The sequence below is a fragment of the Battus philenor genome, unplaced genomic scaffold, assembly GCF_028537555.1.
Source record: "Battus philenor isolate CCGP_79_NKW_IND1 unplaced genomic scaffold, ilBatPhil1.0.hap1 SCAF_8, whole genome shotgun sequence".
In the NCBI taxonomy this organism is placed as follows: Eukaryota; Metazoa; Arthropoda; class Insecta; order Lepidoptera; family Papilionidae; genus Battus; species Battus philenor.
The window spans coordinates 3,105,904-3,126,387 of NW_027181748.1; the positions used below are offsets into that span (position 1 = coordinate 3,105,904).

At 35.4% G+C, this 20,484-nt stretch overlaps 1 protein-coding gene across 4 annotated transcripts in view; it reads right to left on the bottom strand.

Annotated features, from left to right (window-relative positions):
- jar (Myosin heavy chain 95F jaguar) overlaps window positions 1–20,484 on the bottom strand; it is a 76,638-nt gene that overhangs the window by 19,612 nt on the left and 36,542 nt on the right. For all 4 annotated transcript variants that reach the window (XM_068775289.1, XM_068775288.1, XM_068775287.1 and 1 more), the window contains exons 2-10: window positions 11,854–12,043; window positions 10,813–10,886; window positions 6,196–6,325; window positions 5,110–5,274; window positions 3,939–4,201; window positions 3,546–3,695; window positions 2,646–2,902; window positions 1,623–1,780; window positions 1,158–1,322 (exon numbers count right to left, since the gene is read on the bottom strand). In XM_068775289.1, the coding sequence (XP_068631390.1) occupies window positions 1,158–1,322; window positions 1,623–1,780; window positions 2,646–2,902; window positions 3,546–3,695; window positions 3,939–4,201; window positions 5,110–5,274; window positions 6,196–6,325; window positions 10,813–10,886; window positions 11,854–12,043 (1,552 nt within the window). The remainder of the gene's footprint in view (window positions 1–1,157; window positions 1,323–1,622; window positions 1,781–2,645; window positions 2,903–3,545; window positions 3,696–3,938; window positions 4,202–5,109; window positions 5,275–6,195; window positions 6,326–10,812; window positions 10,887–11,853; window positions 12,044–20,484) is intronic.

Sequence of the window (20,484 nt, forward strand, 5' to 3'; positions counted from 1 at the left end):
AGACAGCCACCAGAAGAATTGAATACTGTGGTACATGGAGATATGACTCATAGAATACAAGAAGCAGTGATTAAAGGGTAGGGGGATGATGATCCTGAAATAGTGAATTAACAGGCATTTACTTTTATAAGTTTTTTTATACGGCCCCTCTTTTAGGTGACCTCTCGTCCCCTCCTCCACATATGTGAAGGAGGGATGTTAAAGTTCGAGTGAAGCATTTTTCATTTTATTTTTATCTATATTTTATATTACAATTTTCTTCTGTACTTCACAATCTCTTTCTTTCTTCACATTCAAATCGTCTCCCTCATCTTCACTCCTAGACAACATTTTCTTACATCATCACAATTTATTAAACCTATATTGACTTTACTCATGACTAACTCGGGATCTTGCTCGACTCTTTTTGACTTACTTCTGACTTTTACTCTTTTTTCTCGTATATTGTACAAATTTTTTCGAGTATTTTAGAAATTTTCGTCGCCTACGAAGGATTTGGACTATCGCGAGATTCCACGTGTGTGGCACATTTTGGTTGAATTCTAAAGATAATTGCTCCCAACAGTTCGTTCGTGTTAAGAATGCAGATCAATGTCGGTCGGTCTACCCACGCCTCCTGAATAATCAAATTATTCCTAATTAGAAAGTCAAGTTCACAGTGACCACAGTTTTTCTAAAACAACGGTGAAGAGACTGTGTAAAATTACTGTCCGTACCCTTCCTTACTCTTTATATCTGTCTTTGGAATATTACAAACATTCAGACAGGCAGCGTTGTACAAGGAGCCGTCGTGTAAAACAGTACTTGGCAAATAAACATTAAGAATATAATAAATATTTCAGTCAAATCAAAAGTGTGTTTAAATATAACACAATATTACAGGGACCTCTGCTTAGATGTCCCTGTAATATTGTATGTCATTCGAAGTTAGCACGTTTAGCATTACAATTCGAAGGTGACCAAACGATGGCACGATTGATTGAGAAGGCTTTATCGAAAGGATTTTTACAGGTGTTCATCACCTTCGGCGTTGTTAAACGTTAGCGCTAGCATAAATAAAAGAAACGCTAGCAATGCTTTAAAAATTTTGTTTGAATTGGTCTTTTCAGATAAAAGGTATGTTTTACAAAATAAGTAGTAATGGCAAAATATCGTACCGATGCTGTCCTGGTTGTCGACGAACCGGATCTCTGGCACGTTGAGACCCTCACGGCGATAGAGGTCCTGCTCGTTCTTGAGGATGCGCTCGTTGAAGAATTGTTGCAGCTTCTCGTTGCAGTAGTTGATGCAGAACTGCTCGAAGCTGTTCATTTGGAAGTACTCTGCAGGGGAATTAGAAAATAATTTATTATGATTTTGGCGGCGGAGTCGTGGTTGTTGGTGCTATTGGAGACAGTGTTGGTGGTAGTGGTCGTGGGTAAAGATTGCGATGTTAGTGATGGTCGTGATGACTATTGTATATTGGTGATGGTGGACGTCACGATGCTACTCATAGGGGTCACAATAAAGATCGTGGTGGTGAAAGTGGTGGAGATCGTAATGACGATTTGGGGTGATAGCGGTAGGGGTGAAGATCGTGGTGGCGGTGATAGTAGTGGTAGTGGTGTTGATAATATACAGACCGAAGCCGGCGATGTCGAGCACGCCGATGTAGTAGGCGGAAGCCTGGAACGGGATGCTGGAGTTGATCCGGTGCACGATGTAGTCAAACAAGCGGCTGTACACCGCTTTGGCGAGAGCGTCACGAGCGTTCGTCGCCTCGTACGGCTTCAGCGGTACCCTGCACGTGCCGATTATATAGGTGTATATATACATATATATATTACATACATGTATGTATATATATGTAAAAAATTATGTTAGACAGGCTGATGACTTATGTGTTAAAGCTTGTGGATTTATAAGTCATTTTTGTCAAATTTTAAATATCGTAAGTAAAAAGCGTTTTCAAAATTAGAATTACTACATATTCAAATTAATAATTCTCTGCTACCTGTCCTTGTAGACTTTGTACTGTCAGAAGATATTGGCCTAACCTAACCTGATCTTTTTCGGAGATATCAATTTGTATAGATTGATTAGAAAAATTTGTAAAAGCTTTTACAGATATTGGAAATATGCCCCTGTTTATATTTTTTATGTCCTATTACAAAGAAACCACTATCGCAAACCACTAAGTCGCAATTAAAATAATAGATACTTAGATTAGATGACACATCATAAGGCCCATACATTCAGTCTCATTACGCTACATCCTCGTAAGCAATATAAAAGTTAAGCGATAGCCCAATACGTTGAAATAAATATTGTAACCAAAGAGAGGGTTTGAACAACATACCTAGTTATAGCGTCGCCGAGAGTAATTTTCGTTATAAACCTACCCTTCAATTAAATTTCATTATTCAAATTACTTTGCATTAAGCAGCCTTCATTGTGCCCCCCTCAATCTATAGGTAGATCGATGATAACGTTAAGATCGCGGGAAGGCGCTGGATGGAGGTAGAGCAAGACTGGTTATCGCTGTGATCTTTGGGGGGAACAGGCATTGCAGTGAGTCTATTGGCTGACATAATGATACATACAAGATAATTACAGTTATCGCTGGTGGATCTAAATAAGTGTAGGAGGTGAGGAGTAATATTTACATGATGGCGGTGCCCTTGAACCCGCCACGGGAGCTCTGCATGAGGCGCGAGACGAGGGCCACTCGCAGTTCGGAGGCGTCGACGCCAAGCAGCGTAGCGGCGGCGGCGAGTGCAGGCTCGCACTCCGGAGCTACTCGACACCCTCCTCTAGGCCCTCCCTCTTCCTCGAACTGCACGTTGCCCAGGTGCAGCACGCCCGCCACCACCGCGTACACCGACCGCTTCTCCTCCTCGCTTAGACCCACACGCGATAGCGCCTGCAAAGTTATGAATAGCTTACAAAAGTTGATCCACAAGTAACTGCAGAATTTAAATATCTCTAGCAACACATTTGGTGATTGATTTTTATTTATATCCATAATCTTTTATTTTTATATTCAAGGTGTGACATAATCAATGTAGTAGACATGACGCAGGGGGAAGAACTTCAATACTTATTCATGCCCGTGAATATTCAGCAATTTTCAATAGTTCGGCAGGTATTTGAGAAGAATTTTTGTTTTATTTTTTGATTCCTTCAGAGAATGTTAGGTTTTGTATCATGTAACCGAAATTGATCATTCTTTTATGAAATATACAACGAACGGTATTTTAAAGAGAACAATTTTAGAGATGTGTTTTTAGTTAATTACCCGAGTGTTTTTATCAGTAAACAATAATAATTTTATATTTAAAGAAAGATGATGAATCAGATATTGTTATTTTGTCCTAGCATAGGCACTGGATTGATTAATTTGTAACACACTGACACACTGTTTAGTATTAACATTAAATTTCCATAGACTATATGGATACGTGTCATGGAAAAAAAAGTAAAGAAGCACCCATGTCCATAGTAAGAATTAACTTATGGCATGAGCATCCTATATACTATTGCATATAATTCCTTAATATACGTACATGATGCAGCCGCTGGAAGTCCTCCACGTCGTCCAGTATGGGGTCCCTGAGCCCACCCTTGGCCTGCTGCTGCTTGCTCTTCTGACTGGCGCTAATCTTCTTCTCCGACTCCGGCGTTGCGAAGTATTGTGTGCAGCCGTTCTTTAGGTACTGGAAATGCACGAATTGCCATTAGTTTAGTCGCTGGTTGCGAACAGCGTAAGACAAGTTATCTTGGCGACCTTGAGGGAGACCAATGCCTTGCAATGGGTATCTATCGGATTATGTGTGATGTGTAATAATGTGTAGTGTTTACATGAGAATGGTATGTGCTACTCACCACTACGGCTATAGAGTACTAAAAAAATGAATATCACAATGTTTAAAATATAAATAAATAAAAAAAAATCAAACCTGATAATCATCAGGCTTGGTGATCTTCAAAGCGGTTCGCAGCTCCTGGGGTGCACCGGCACACAGTAAGTAGAACACGTGGTAGTTCCTCTCCTCCGCGCTCTGGGTGCATATCCTGGACTTCTCCAGAAGATAGTGGGAGATGTGCCCCCCGACCACCTGGTACTTGGCACTGAAGTGCACCTCCATGAACTTGCCGAAACGCGAGCTGTTGTTGTTCCGTGTCGTCTTAGCGTTTCCGAACGCCTCGAGGATCGGATTGGCTGGAAATTTTTATAATTCCTTTTTAACAAGACCAAGAAGACGTTCATGGTAATTAGAGTTATTTTATAACGTATATCTTAATACACAATACTGTCACCATGAAAAGTTATATGATTCTGAAGCGATTCCTAACTATTCAAAAATGTACTCGACTTAAGTTTAACTCTTTTGCCCTAATTTAAAAAAAAATGTATATTACAACGGGAGCTATAAGAAGTGGGGCAAGGGACTGTTCTAAATTATTATACTTAACTTACAATCTAGGTAATATTAAACCATGAAAAACCTCGAAGGTTGATCTATCATTATGATACAATATATTGTATCACGCTACATATGGTTTTATTAGCAGAATAGTTCTACTATGTTCAACCCCTTAAATCAGGACACAGTAATGATTATACATTGGATAGGAAATATCGAAGAATAACCCAACTGATCTCTTATTTCGGACCTCATTTCTTTTTCATTCCCACAGTCTTACAGCCCTAAAGTGGGCTACATGGATACATGAACGAAAGTAAGCAATACAGCCCCCAGCAGATTGGCAACCTGAATTGGCAGTGGATATGCTATTTAGAACGCAGAACACATCGCTGTTGGGGTCTAAGTCTGCAGTGGGCTTGCATCTACAACGCTTCCAACTGGTTCCATTGGAAATCTAGGAAGTCTAATGTCATGCAACTGAAATAAAGTTGTTTGAATATTGACCGAGTGCCTGATTTCTTTTTCTGGGACGGTAAAGGAGACATTGACAGACAGCCATTTAAAATTTCTTTACAATTGTAACAAACAAAATGCCGTTTCATACTGGTCCTATGGGGAATTTTCGGGTGAAACCAGTCTTGCAATAGACGTTTTATTGCTGAATAATAAAGGGTCACCAAGAATAAGTAGAATTTTTTACCGTCCAATATTTTCTGTTCCACAGGTCCGGCGCCCTTAGCCCACAGATCACATAAATACTTCAGTATGTACTTGGTGGACTCGGTTTTTCCCGCGCCCGATTCACCGGACACTATGATAGACTGCGATTGCTTGAAGCCTTTCATGTCGCGGAAGGCTTTATCAGCTGGAATAAGAAATATATTAATTTAATATGTATATACGCATTTTTGTGTGGCAAATTAATATATATTCAGGAGACTATCTCTTGGAGTTAAAAGTATAACTCGAACGCAGAGAACACACTGAATTTAATTTGCCAAAACCATATATTTATTATAGAAAACAAAGCTATAACTACGTTAACGAATTAAAGAACTAACTTTATTTAGACAGCCAATCACAATCCCTACTTTACAACCAATCATACGTGTCGTTTGTGTAAGAGCGATGGACGATGTGTGTGACAAAGAAAGGTATATACGAACGCACCTAATTTTGTAGCGCGCAGTTATTTATGCAGTTGCTAATTGTCGCTAAAGACATATAAGTTGGTGTAAAAGCTTTCAAGATGTCAATGTATAGCTCATTTGTAAGCAAAAGTCATCAAATCTTTTACAAGTATTTCTAAACAACCTGTATAAAGTGGTCACTCTGAAATATAATACATTAATTTACTTTTTGTACTATAATACGACACGCCAATAACTTCTGGTAGTAAAGTTTGCAGCGATTTATTTTAATATATATTAAATAGGAATTAAGAAAACGCTTTTAACTATATTATGATGGTATTATTTATTTTTTCTGAAACCATTCATTCTGAAACCAGCACCAAAGGTATAAGATAGACTTGTGCTCTCAAAGCCCGAACATATTCATAGTCTGATAAATTTTTAGAAATATACTAATACAATATTTTTATTAAATTGGGTCCGGATTATTTAATAATTAACGAGTCATAGTTTGCTATATACAATGATTAATTTAACCAAAAATCATGTAAACCTGTCAGTAACCCTGAATGATTATCTCCTAGAGAAGGCTTTCAATTTTAACTATTAATGTCTTTCAAAGAATTCCAGTTAAAAATTTAAAGTGACGTTACCTATAGCGAAGACATGTGGAGGCATCTCTCCCAGCGAGCGGCCCTGGTAGTTCTTGATTGTAGACGACGAGTAGAGATCCGGGATGTCTTCGTACGGGTTGACCGCTAGTAGTATATTAGCTACGTATGTCTGTGGAAGAGATGAACTTAGTTAAGTGAATAATAAGTGGTTAAGTTTCCTATTGTGACCCCGTTTATGGGCCCTCTTGTCTACCTGTACCATATTTTGGGACAGGGAATTGTATAATCTTTACCATATTTTACACGACATTACACTGTAATCAATTTTTAATTTCCTTCTTTGCATCACCTCTAATCCTCTATCATGCTTCTCAAATATTTCTCTTACTATACTAAACGATGGTTGGACGAGATAAAGCAGAATTATAAATGACTCATTTTTATTCGTTCATTCGTTTATTTCAGCAGATAGACGCCCACAAGGCATAAGCTTTACCAAAAGATCTCTAGATACCGATCTTACGCTACCCGCATTCCAAGACACTAATTATGTCCTCGATGGACCGACCTAGTGGGGGGGGGGGGGGCTAGCCACGCCTCGTCTACCGGCTTGTAGTCATCATTCAATTACTCACTCCTTATCAACTAATGTATAGTACACCTTATCCAAAAATCAAAGTTTTAGAAATAATAGACAACGTAATTATAATATAGTAAGTGAATCTTTTTTTATATAAGGATTATAACTTTATAAAAATTAATTACCGTTTTATACCTATCATTTTCAGGATGATCACTATATACAGGCTGATTGTAAATAGTTGTAAAATTTTTAAAGTAGTTTGCTGATCAATGACCTATATATAAGTATATGTTCATCCTTTTGAAGCTTTTACACTAATCATCCTGTATAAAGATCTCGGTGAATATTTGATATACCATAAACTACGTTCATCTACATTACAAATACGTGTACTTACGTAGTTTATTCGAAGGCTTCGTTTCTTGTAACGTTATACAAAGCCATATAATCTCTTTGGTTATTAAAACATACATCCATCGTAATTTGCAGTAATTTACTTGACTAAACTAATCGTATTAAGAATTCATAAGACGATTAGTAGGTAACAAAACTGTTTTTTTTAAAACATATCGTAACATTTTTAGGACGTCGATGGAAATAAACGAGACACAAAAAATTAAAAAAAAAAATGTTGACTTCAATTTTGTTTTACGATTAATTTACAAAAAAATCGGAAATATTGTACGTAAAAGGCACGAATGTTTATCTCTGTGGAATATGGATTCTAACAAAAAAAAGTTTAGTAAAATCAGCGATTTAAATAAGATACTAATATAATTATTTGAAATATCAAAATTTAAATATGAGGCCGTTCTCATATTCAAATTTTATGTAATTAAATTCATTGATTATTACGTCAATGTGCTAGTTTCTTTTTATTATATATAAATAACTTTAAATTGATAATTAATTTCTGCGGAATATTTGACTATTTTAAGTATTACATATAAAATGATCATTTCCATTTTTTTTATTCCACATATTTCCAATAAGATCGATTGAAAACACTCAAAAACCATGGAGAGGTCTATACTTAGTATTTCTCTGCGATATCGAATTCAGAATGACGTCCATAGACAAGCGAAAATAACAGACTGAAAGAGCGCAGAAAAAATAGCAGCTCTTAGATTCTTAAAGTTCTATAGTTGAGATTACGTATCAGCAAGCCCAGTCCATCGACAAGGTGGATAACTGACCTCAAGGTCAGAAAACACTGAATGCAGGTCGCTTCTAACCACCATTGCAAAACTATGGAGTTAGACTACATACCACGAACGTAATTTTAAAAACTAAACATTGTTATGGCGCCGTTAAAATGAATTAAGAGACTTACTTTTTTACTTAAACATTCTAACATACAAAAACAAAATTCTGAAATGTAAAAGTAAAGGCTCGGACGCTAATATCTTTGGAACACAGATTAAAAGTAAGAAAGGACCAATATCTAGCCACCTCCGCACATGCAGTGGTTGTCGTGCATGAAAGTGCACCGCCCGCCAGCACAGTGTTTAGCAACACACTCGGTGTTTAGCACTAATCTGTGTAACAACTCCTGAAGATGCCCCGTGGAGGGGTGAAACACGTGTTGAGTGAATTTACGGTGGCGGTTGTGTAGTTTGCATTGTCTGTCGCATGCGCATTTACGAGCGGGCTGGCGGGCGGTGCACTTTCATGCACGACAACCACTGCATGTGCGGAGGTGGCTAGATATTGGTCCTTTCTTATTTAGGATGGACTTCCGCAATGTAACGCCTGAATCCATTAAATACAGATTAAAAGAAAAACCCTATATGGTTCAGTGGATGTCCTATGGCTGAAATGAAGATAATTATAATTATTATTTTTAATCTGTGGTTTATATCGGTTTACACTTATATTGTCTTGTGAGTTTTAATTCGAAGTAGACAGAAGGTGTAGACATTAAAACCTATTGTCCGCATTTCTCACGGCTCCGTATTATTGAAGGCTCGGACGGAAACAAATCGTTTCGCATTGTTCAGGCTTCACACGGCTGCTTTGAAACTTAGACGAGGGTAATTTAATAAATCTATGCTTTATGCTTAATTATAAGAAATATTTGTTACTAAGATTTAAGATAGTAACTTATATCATTCATTTACAATACATTGATTGATGTCGGAGTTATTTTTTCATATTTGTATAGCGGATTAGTAATTCTTTTTGGGTCCTCTCGTTCGCCCCTATTTATTGATGGCACAGGAATGTGTTTTCCAAATAATTTTTCATCAATTTATTATCTTATAAACTTTATAACTTCTTATATTCTAATTATTTCATTCACAGGGTTGGTAAGTTGAAAGTAGTGACTTAGATAAGGTTGTCGGTAGACGCTTGATACAGGCAACTTCCAACCGGTCCTATTTGAAATATATGAGGTCTATATCTCTATCTCTCAGGTATTATCTCGATTCGATCAGAATTACACCAAAACGCCACAATATACGACGCTATACATTTGGCTTACATGGATCGAAAGCATGATATCATATGGAGAAAGCTATAGAGGGAAGTCCAAATAATAGAGAAGAATGGTGTTTTACAAGGTTGATTACGCCATGTTAAGAAAACATTGGATAGCAAGTGACACGCTTCAACGTTAAATATACAAACTTATTATCGTATTAATTTATCGGAATTATAATTCTACTTAAAATTATTTATCATATTAAAGATTAATTGAGAAAGTCAAGATGCCCATTTCGATAGATACTAGATCTAAATTACGCTCACTTATATCATGACAGTGATGTCTGTAAAACTAATACCGAGGTTATATCACTGAAATATATATATATATATATATATATATATATATATATATATATATATATATATATACTTAATGTACTGTATTACATAGAACAAAGCGACATAGCACCTTCTAATGTACATGTGTGCGTGTATATAAATCGATATAAAGAACCCGTCTTCAAGGTGAGAACGACTAGAGCATGACTCACGCCTTAAAGCGAGGACACAGAGCAGCCTTAAGCGGCAGGTCTAGATTATATATATAATATAATGTAAACCTTTATAGTACACTATGATACTTTTTCACTTACCAAACAGTTAACTGGTAAAATTACTTCAACATTAAATTCGCCGTTATATTATGTACAGTACTGTATAAATAAATACATCCTATTGTATTATTGGTTATCGAGATGACGAAAAAACATTGAAACAATTTATAATGTATTTAGGTTTTATGATATACACATTCAAAAAATGTTTATTCAACATAAGATGGATTACATCTTAAATATCTAATAGATTCAGGCGTTACCTCGCAGAAGTCCATCCTAACTAATAAAGGGACTAATATATAGCTACTTCCGCTATGCAGCAGTAGTCGTGCAGCCTAATGATAAATGCGCGTGCGGTAAACAATGCGAAACACAACCACTACACTATCTACTCTACACGTGTTTCACCCCACGGGGCATCCTCAGGAGATGTTATATCGACTAGTGCCAAACACCGAGTCACTGGCGGGCGGTGCACTTCATTGCACGACTACTGCTACATAGTGGAAGTAGTTATATATTACTCCCTTTCTTAGTTATGGATTAGATCTTTTGCTAAAGACATTTGTGATGAAAGACCTGACAAGAACAGGATAAAGAAACCGAGCGGGACCAGTATTAGGCCACCCTAAAAATTGCGGTTGGCAGGCGAGATAGCGATCTCAGTGTGGTATTATGATACGCAGATCTGCTGCCCATCCTCTTGAAACATTTGTGAATAGTGACAATCATATATAATTAAGGTACAAAATATGAATTGTATAAGATTGCATCAGGGGAATCGAATCCGCGACCTACAAAAGTCCTCTACCGTTTGGCTACCAATCCTCTCTCACTTAGCTCACAAACGTTCTTTGAGTAATTCATATAACACGATCGTTACACCATAGAGATATCTTTTTAAAAACTATGTCAAAATTAAAGTGTTCGTTTTTTGTATCATATGTTCGTTTTTGTAATATGCTACAGAAAATAAAAAAATATAATGATTCCACTGATATAATCTGTGGTACTTTGTGAACTTACGTAAATCTTTTTCTTCTTATAGCGGCATATTATGTTGTTCAACAGTGTCGCTTCGTTCAGGAACATCAGTTCGCCTGTAACATACATTACGTTTTGATTAAAATGTTTCTGCGACAGTTATTGCGTAGTTATGTTCGTTTATTAATATTTTTTAATTAATTCTAATTTGTATCGTTAGTGTTTTTTTTCACAATATTTATCTTTCGCTTTAACTAAACTCAGACAGTTGGGAGGGGGTTGCCGCTATTTGATACGGATCTTTCTTCTCCCAGCTGCGATGCACGACAGCGTTTTATAATATTTTTTTTACAATTTTTTTTACACAATTTTCACTTACGGGTAAATACAGCTAAAATTTATACATATTAACAATACAATTTGGAATACTCAATTATATATTAGTTGCTACATTATTTTATTTAAGTCGCTGCCCAAGCGCTACAGACCGTTAAATGCCTTGAGATTTAGGACAATGTGCCGGGCCAACTCATCAAAAGATTCTGCTGTAGATTTTTTCATTTATTAATTAGATCATATTTATCTTTTTCTTTTATAGCTTACGACTGTTAATAGATCCGCTTTTTTCGCTCGTTCCGTCAGCATGGCCTTTCACTGACTCTCGTGTACCTCGCTGTAGTTTCCTGACGGGTAACCAGAGCTGTTACCTTAACTGTTGCTAGTAGAGGGACTTCTGTTTAGCGAGAAATCCGTACTTTTTTTTTGGAAAACTATTTATTCTTGGAACTCGGTCGCATCACGAATTCCTATACTTAGATCATTAATTTTTGTCGAGTTTCAGACATAAATTAGATATATAGTTGAAGAGAGTCCACTGGAACCAGATATTTATTAAAAGCGGTTGATAGGAAAAAAACAGTTCGGGAACTATATGTTTATAGATTAAGTTTAGGTTAAACTAATCACTAAATTAAATTAAAATAATCATTATCGACAATTAGATTATTAGAGAGCGAATACAAGAAATAAAACTTTTTTTTAATCTACATACTTCTGGCAGCAAAGAAAAAAAAAGAATGTTACAGTTATCGTCGTATTCCTTCTCCGGGTCGCCGGCTGGTAGGATGTCATCGAAGCTAACGACGCGACGCGCGTGCTTGTTGTCCAGGGGCACCACATCCGCCTCTTCGCCCAGCAGCTCGTGCAGGCGCGCCAGCACGAAGCCCTCCGTGGGCTCCCTCACCCACACCAGCTGCTTGTCTAGCGTCATCATCTGCAAAATACCATAATGTTCAACATCACGTCATAAAATTATTATACAAAGTAATACGGTTTATGTATAAAAGTTTTAAAGAAGTAATTTTACAGCTCATTGGCTATCAATTAATGTATGGTATAGCATTCGGACTCTTATAAGCAACTGAGTTAGAGAGAGACAATTAAACATCCATATTACGTCTCTAAATTATCTTGCAATAAATTTAAGAAGTTACTTAATAATAACTTGTACAAAGAATCCTTTAACATTGCGAAGGATTTTTAGCTGATAAACCTTTAGGAGTCAAACGTGTCGTTTGTTGTGGGTTGGAGCGCTTTTGAAACCCACGCAGCTTTAAGTTGAAGAAAGCCACTCCGGTCACACTAGATAAGAGCGTTGCTGAAGTTTCTTCTTCCAGTGCTAACGCTTTCCGTAGTGGGTAGTACTGTAAGTTAGATAATAGCTATCGACCAAGTCGAGGTTTGGCCCTCCCGAGCGTCCTAGAAAAGGAATACTAAAAGGATATTTAATGGAATCAGGCGTTACCATGTGGAAGTCCATCCTAAGTAAGAAAAGGACCAGTATTTAGCCACTTCCGCGCAGTGGTAGTCTTGCAACAAAGTGCACCGCCCGCCAGCCCGCTGACAAATGCGCATGCGGCAAACAATGCGAAATACACAACTACCATCGTTAAATCACTCAACAAGTGTTTCACCCCTCCACGGGGCATCTTCAGGAGTTATGTTACACCTATTGGTGCCAAACACAGAGTGAGCTCAGTCCTAAAGTCAGAGAGCTAAATATTGGTCCTTTTCTTGCTAAAAGGATATTATCGACGAGTGACGGCCCAAGTGGACGTCCCTCCGAAGGTATCCTTGAGACTAATCTCTAAAAACATCCACCGAAGCGATCTAAGAGCTCGGCCTCCCAATCCGGTGATAAAGTAGTATATAGCAGCCTAAACGGAGGTTTAATTGGGAGCCGTAGAGCTTTGCGATCTTAAAAAAGGTGATAAGCGAAATCTGCATATGCCATTTAGTCAGCAAAGTAAATAAGATAAAAAAGGGGAAATCTATCTGATTCTAGTTTCTATCTAATTGAGATATTCTTTCATTATTCTCAAGATGTACACAAGTGGGTGGTAATTGATCCTAGGTGGGTAAATATATAATTAAAACAAGGGTACCCGGGAGGACTCAGAGAAGCCGAGAACATTATATACATTACATACAATGAAAATTAATTAATAAATAATATAAAACAAACATTCCTATAATAGTTTGATGAAAAAGGATATGTCATATCCTTGTTTGCTTAGTCAAGCACGTCTAATTAATTCCACTCACCACTCAATGCTATATTTATTAATTAATCTACTCCTATAGACTTTGTAACGTAAGGTATGGCGTGTTGCAGATATTGGACTGTATTCTCATTATTTCAGTTGCAAGACGGCTGCTTGACATAGACCTACCTTCAAAGATTTCCAAGGAGACCGGTATATATGAATAGACGTAATGCATAAAAACAACCATTATTCGTAGAAATAAGTCTTCTATTTCATAATCTGCATGACAATCTTTATAATCTGATTATATATTCAAAAAAATTAATACGTACACAGTATTTACTAACTTCCTAACTGATCATTTAGGTCTTAATTTTTTGTATGACTTTAATTATTTAAAAGCAACAAGTATTTTTATTAACTCTAAGGTAGAATGTGTTGTGCGTTTTAGTATTTTCCTCGCAATTTTTATAATTATATAGAATCAAGAAAGCTTGATTCTATATAATTATAATCGTAATCGTATTTTAATGTGTTACCAACACACTTGTCGATTTCTTTTATTTACAAAGATTACTGTAAATCAATTAAATAAATTAGAGCGCCTTTACCAAAACTTATGTATTTGGACTCCAAAAATATGACCATGAGTCCGGATTTCGTATTAAGGTTACTCAGCTTCACCGGAATGCTCACATCATTTATTTATTCTATAATATTCTTCTCAATCCCCTCACACCGTCTTATCTCAAAAACAAGATTTCAATTTCTTCATCATACGCATTCTTCTGCGTTCATGGTCAAATCTTTTACCACACAGGCCTTTCGATTGTAAAATGCGTTACCGCTGAACATAAGACATGCTAAAACACGACCTATTTTTATGAAAATGGTTAAGATATATTTACTAGGCCATTGATTATTTATCCTTTAATAAGTATTTTATTTATATTTTTTTATTGTATACGAGTCGAATGCGATCAAAGTTACGTGAATGTTTTATTTATTATTGTATTTATAATTATGAATTATACAATATATATTATAAGTATATATGAATAAATGTATACTACCTATATATGTATGTATGTTTTGTCTATATATATACGTATTTATCGTGTGATAAGACCGCCCATTGTACTTCTGTTTTTACTATTATGCAATTATGTATATATTTTCTAGCATTTACAATAAAGTTTTAAATAAATAATTGAATAAGTGCTGCAAGTCAAGCTAAATTCAACTTTGCCTTGGAAACAACAATGTAAGTTCAGAGGTAGAATGTCCGCTACCAGTCGGACAGATGAACCAAACTGTCGGAAAACTATTTGGGAAGCAATGTAATCTTATTAGCATGTAGTGTGTTTAAAATCAGAAAAAAAAATTTACTGAGAAACTTGTCTTGCTTTATCAATGCGTAAGATTTTGTCTCTGTGACCTCAATGAAAATAAAAGTGACCAACGATTAACATTTAAACTGTTTTATATGCCCGACGGTTAAAAACAAACCATAAAGTATAACGGACAATGCGGCGTAACAGAGACTCGTGCGAGATGCCGGTAACAGAACCATTAACTCACTTTCGTTACGGCGTGCTCAGTGCATAAGTTGCGTAACCCGAGGTTGGATAGAGTGGCCACATATACGGGCCGAGACGGGATAGTCCACTTCTATACTTAATCGAATCGTGTTGAACAACTCCGTCAAATAAAATTTCTTTTGAGGCACACTTTAATTTTATGTTAATACTAGCTGTGCCCACGACTTCGTCCGCGAGGAATTAATTTTTTTAATAGAAGTAGCCTGAGTCACTCCTTATTACATTAACTACCTGGCAGTATAAGTCCCGTTAAAATCGGACCAGCCATTTCAGAAATTAGCCGGAACAGACAGATAGGCAGACAAAAATTGAAAAAAAAAATGTTATTTTGGTATATATACCGTATAACATTAAATTTTTTATAACATATTCATATTCAAATTTAAATTGCAATTGTTAAGGTCTAATAAAATATTATTTTATCAAAAAGGGGAAAATATGGTATAATTGGTCTCTCCGAGATTGTTAGTTCAGATGCACAATGTCTACTTAATGGTTGTTTCAGCCCATAGGCGGGTTGGCGATCGCAGCGTGGTATTATTGTACGTAGAAGAGATCCCATCTTCTGGAAACTTCATGTGTGAAGTGGCAGTCTTGTATTATTAATGCACAGTGTGAACTACATAAGATCGTATTTCGGGAATCGAATTGGCGACCTACGATCGCAAGTAACAGTTCTCTACCGCTTGTGTACCAAAGCTCTTATTACTTAACAATTAGGTGGATCTATTTAATTTTTTTTTCCTTAAGATTGGTAAGTTAAAATAGCTGGATTTTGAAGGAGAACTATTTTTAATTTACTGCCGCCATTTTTCTCAGTATTACATCGTAAAGGATTTCGTAATGCGATGTTTATCTAAAAGTATATCAACTTAGAGATAAACTCGGTTTATATGTTTAAACTAGCTAAACCAAAGTATAATGATGACAAAGGTTACGCAATAAAATTGCTTAAAATAAAATCAATTATATAGTGTAGCATGGTGTAATGTGTATGTTTTTAAATTGAAATCATCAAGATGTGATTGATAATTGATGTCTGAATTATCACTGTAATTATTTAAAATATTTCTTAATCAACACATTGGAAGTTTTCTTTTATGACATTCTGTCAAATTTAACTGTGGCGTCGAAGCTGGGCCGCCATTTTGGACGCCAGTTTTACCCCTGGCACCATTTATATTAGTGTTTCTCAACCTTTTTTGTGCCATTCCTCACTTAAAGCTTTATGAAAAAGAGAAAGAGCGTGTCGAGTTCATTTTAAAATTTGCCTCCTGTGGGGCGTGTGCCCCACATTGTGAAACACTAATATGTAACATAGCGAGTGAACTGTACTCCATAATTCTAGGTTCTACGTATTATCTAAAATGTATATACACAATTTTTCAATAATTAAAATATTATTAAGTAATTTAACTTTTTATTACTGAAGTAAGCCTGTTGGTCATATTTTAATATAATACTGTGATCAAAAAGTAATTTGAATTTGTATATAAACATGTAAATTCTTTCAAAGTAATTCCCATCAAAATAATAATAATAAATTCTGATAAAACGTAATCAACGTTTTTTCCAGTCCTCGAAACAGTAGGATAAATCAATTTCTGATATAGCCTTCAAGACCTTCTTTGTTTCGGTTTTTATCTGTTTAATCATGTTTAAACGAAGTCAAATCAGGCGAATACGGTGGTTGTGAAACGATATTAGTAGAGTTTTTTAATTTAGAAAAAAATCTTGAAGAACAAATGTACTATGACATCGACCAATCAAGACTTAACCCTTTTGACACAAAACATTCTTTAAAATGGTTTGGGATGAACCAAATGATATTCCAACACTATCACCGATGTCTCTTATTGTTGACGATTTTCAAGTAACAATTATTTGATTTTTTGGACGTGGCCCTAGTTACCTTACTTTTTCATCAAAGTAGCATCTAACGAGATTATACATGATGAAATAATTATTGACTTTATACCGATCGCTTATCATCTGATTTTTCGCAATGACATTACTTTTGCTGACGTCTTGTACACGAATACAGATGTCCCCTAAATTATTTCCCCAAATTTGGAGACCCTGATTATGGAGCTATAGCACTGCACGGTTGGCTAGCGAGCGGAAGCGGAAATAAGTAGGGGCATAGACACACCGCGACACGTTCCACTGGGTGGTAAATTATGCAAAATTTCTATATTTTACTTTTTACACTTCATTTTAAATAATGTTTGTCAAGTCAGCGATTTACAATCTGCATTACTATATTTATATATATATATACACATAAGATACCATTATATAGCCGGATCCCATTGGTACGTGAAAATTGTATTGTTTCTAATAAAGATAATGCCCCAAGACTTACAGCTTCATCTGACATGAGGAACAAAAGGGTCCATGAACTAACATTTAAATTATATTAATAACAAACAGAGGATATACATTATTATATTGTATTTTTATTTATTTAATATTCTTTATTGTACACGTTAAGATACATTTAATAAGTTTTACAATAATATACAAAAAAGTACAATGGGCGGTCTTATCACACAAGGCAATCTCTTACAGACAACCATAGTATGGAAAAGGTAAAAGTATTAATAATTATAATAATGTATTAGCTAGCACAATGTAGAACATTTAATAACAAGGTGGACAGATCTTTTTAAGATTGCTGGCAGACGCAGGATGTGAGCAACTTCCAACTAGACCCATTGAAATCTATAGGGAAAGTATATAGTATCAGTGGACCTCGGAAATGATATGGCTAGTAGCTGACCCCACAGAGGTCCAGATTTTGCTATAAATAATCAATTCATATTTAAATATATATATAACGTTTATTGTTTATCTATCGTTACATACATTGTTAGCACTATTTTTTGATGCGTAAATAAATATTGATGAATTAATAACTAATTTCGAAATTTATATATCTATATTACAAATGCTAGCCAAGCATCAAAATTAACCTATGTTTACTTTAAAGAAACTTGCAATAAAATATGAATAAAATCCGTAAATAAAAAGACATTTTTTAACAAGGTATTTTATCATTAGCTCGCAAAGTAAATAATAATTTATCTTTACGTATTCTTAGAGATAATGAGAGTAAACATTTGAAATATCAATACAGTTAGTGGTACGAAAGTGAAAGTGAGGAATAAAGTGTCACACAGTAAAATATTGTCTTCTAACATTTAAAAAAAGAACAGAAAAACATTCCAAAACGTTAAACTATTGCGTTTTAACTATCGGCAAGCACGTGATGAATCTATTGCTCAACAGGAAGTGAAATAAGTTAAGTGTAAATATCGAGAGAAATCTCATAACACCAGGTCAGGCTTGCGGGGTGGTGTGCGTAATCTGATAAAATAGTGATATAATAACATGATATGCTTGATGCATATATACATAAATATCACATATAAATAGCAAATTTATCACCTATAAATATTTATTTTCGTATATTCGATTCTATGAACGTATTTCTGATTGTTCTCGAATGTATTGCTCTTAGTCCGAAGGCTTTTACAGGTTCATCGGAACTGTGTTCACGAAGCGGAAGGGTTCGTGAACTTAAAAGTGGATGTATTTGCTATGTGTGGAAGTAACGATAAAGAAATTAAATAATATAACAATTGTAAATATATAAAAGGTTGGGAATTTTCGTCCACCCTAGAACCGTCTTGAAAAAAACCTATGATCGACACAAAAGTTTATTATTTTCCTGTAAAAAGCTTCTTACTTAAAAAAAACTTTCTCGGAATTAAAGTGAGCTAATCGTAATAAATTCATAAAGAATGTTCGAGACTTATTGGCAGAAGAACTTACGTAATTATCATCACTTTAACTTGCGCATATTTGTTTCTTATGGAAATTTCATCGTTTCAACGCATTGTCCCCCGCTGCAAGGCATATTCCTCTCTCAAAGATATCTATGAGGAATGATATCCTAATCATAATCGACAATGTATATATATATATATATATATATATATACATACATTGTCGTTCCAGTTTATAGCCACTGTAAGGCATAGGTACAGGCCTCCCCTAAATATATCTATGAGGGGATATACTATATAGCCACCACGATTGGTAGGCGGGTTGGCGATCGCGTTGTATATGGTACGCAGAGGAAGCTTTCCCATCCTCTGGAAACTTATTTGTGAGCACTGGCAAATCTATATAATTAATACATGTGTGAATTATAAGGTTGTATCCCAGGAATAGAACCCGCGACGTATGATCGTAAGTTTCAGTTCTCTACTGTTGGGCTACCATTGCTCTATGAAACCGTATATACTGTTAACACTTTGATTCAGTATTTAAAATCAAAAATATTAAAGCTTTAAAACAGTTGTGTAGAAAAAAATATATAATCATTATAAAATTATGCTTCGATCGTGGAAGGAATATAGAGGATTGCTTTGTATAATTGAAGATTAAGGGACAACTCCGTAGAACAGTTTATGAGAGGAATGCTTGTGAGACGCATGGGAAAAATGAAAACCATACGAGAGACAAGACGGCCGTGGCGTAGATAAACGCACCGGCGCGATTACACGGTCCGGAGGCGGGAATCGAACTGGCTAACTAATGACTCCGTGATGGCTTTTAAATTGTTTCATTTTATATGGATAAAATCGCAAAGTGAATGTCTTCATGACTGTACCTATTGACGATATAAATGTATACTCTCTTGACCGTGCTGCAATTGTTTATACTCCATACAGTTTTAAAGCAACTCCCGCTTATGGAAAAAGCCTGAAACGTAACCATCTTGTAGCAAAGTCAACTGCTTATTCCACCAAATACAGCAACAATTTTTTTGGTTTTTTAGGTCCTAATCTGTACAACAATATTATTAAAACGCTGTCCATTCATCTTCTAAATACTTTCAATTTAAAAAATATGCTAACGGAATGGTTGCAAAACTAGAATTATATGGAAACAGAAAACTTACTACATTCTTTGGAATAAACTTTTAAGACATAACATCACATAACACGTAATAAACATACATGACACTTTTCATTTAGTACTGACAAAAAAATAACTACTTAAAATTTATGTTTCCTTATTTCTCTGGATTCTGGATGTATAAACCTAATTTTGTTAATACCATCTCTTTGGACGGTAGTATCAAAATCAAACTACTATTCAAGAGGCGGGGCATCAGACTTGTAGTACAGGTGCAAACCTAGTACAAGCGTCAGCTCCCACAAACTCAGTCTGTAATTGGTACGTGGTGGTTTGCGGAGAGAAATAAACATTTTATTTATCTATTTATTATTATATATTTTAATTATAAGTCTATTTCAATTCACTACCTTGGTACAACATAGTCTCTTTATAGATTTCGTTTACATAATAATGAGTTTAGATACAAAAATAATATTTTCTCTTGTAAAACTTCAATCGAATCATAGTGTTAACTTATGTAATTTTTTTAATTAATGTAAATTTAAATTTCTGCCAGCACTTGCAGATTCCGTTGGTTCTAAAGGATAGGACATAGATAGCACTTAGCCTGAAATATCTATTAAGGAATCTATAGG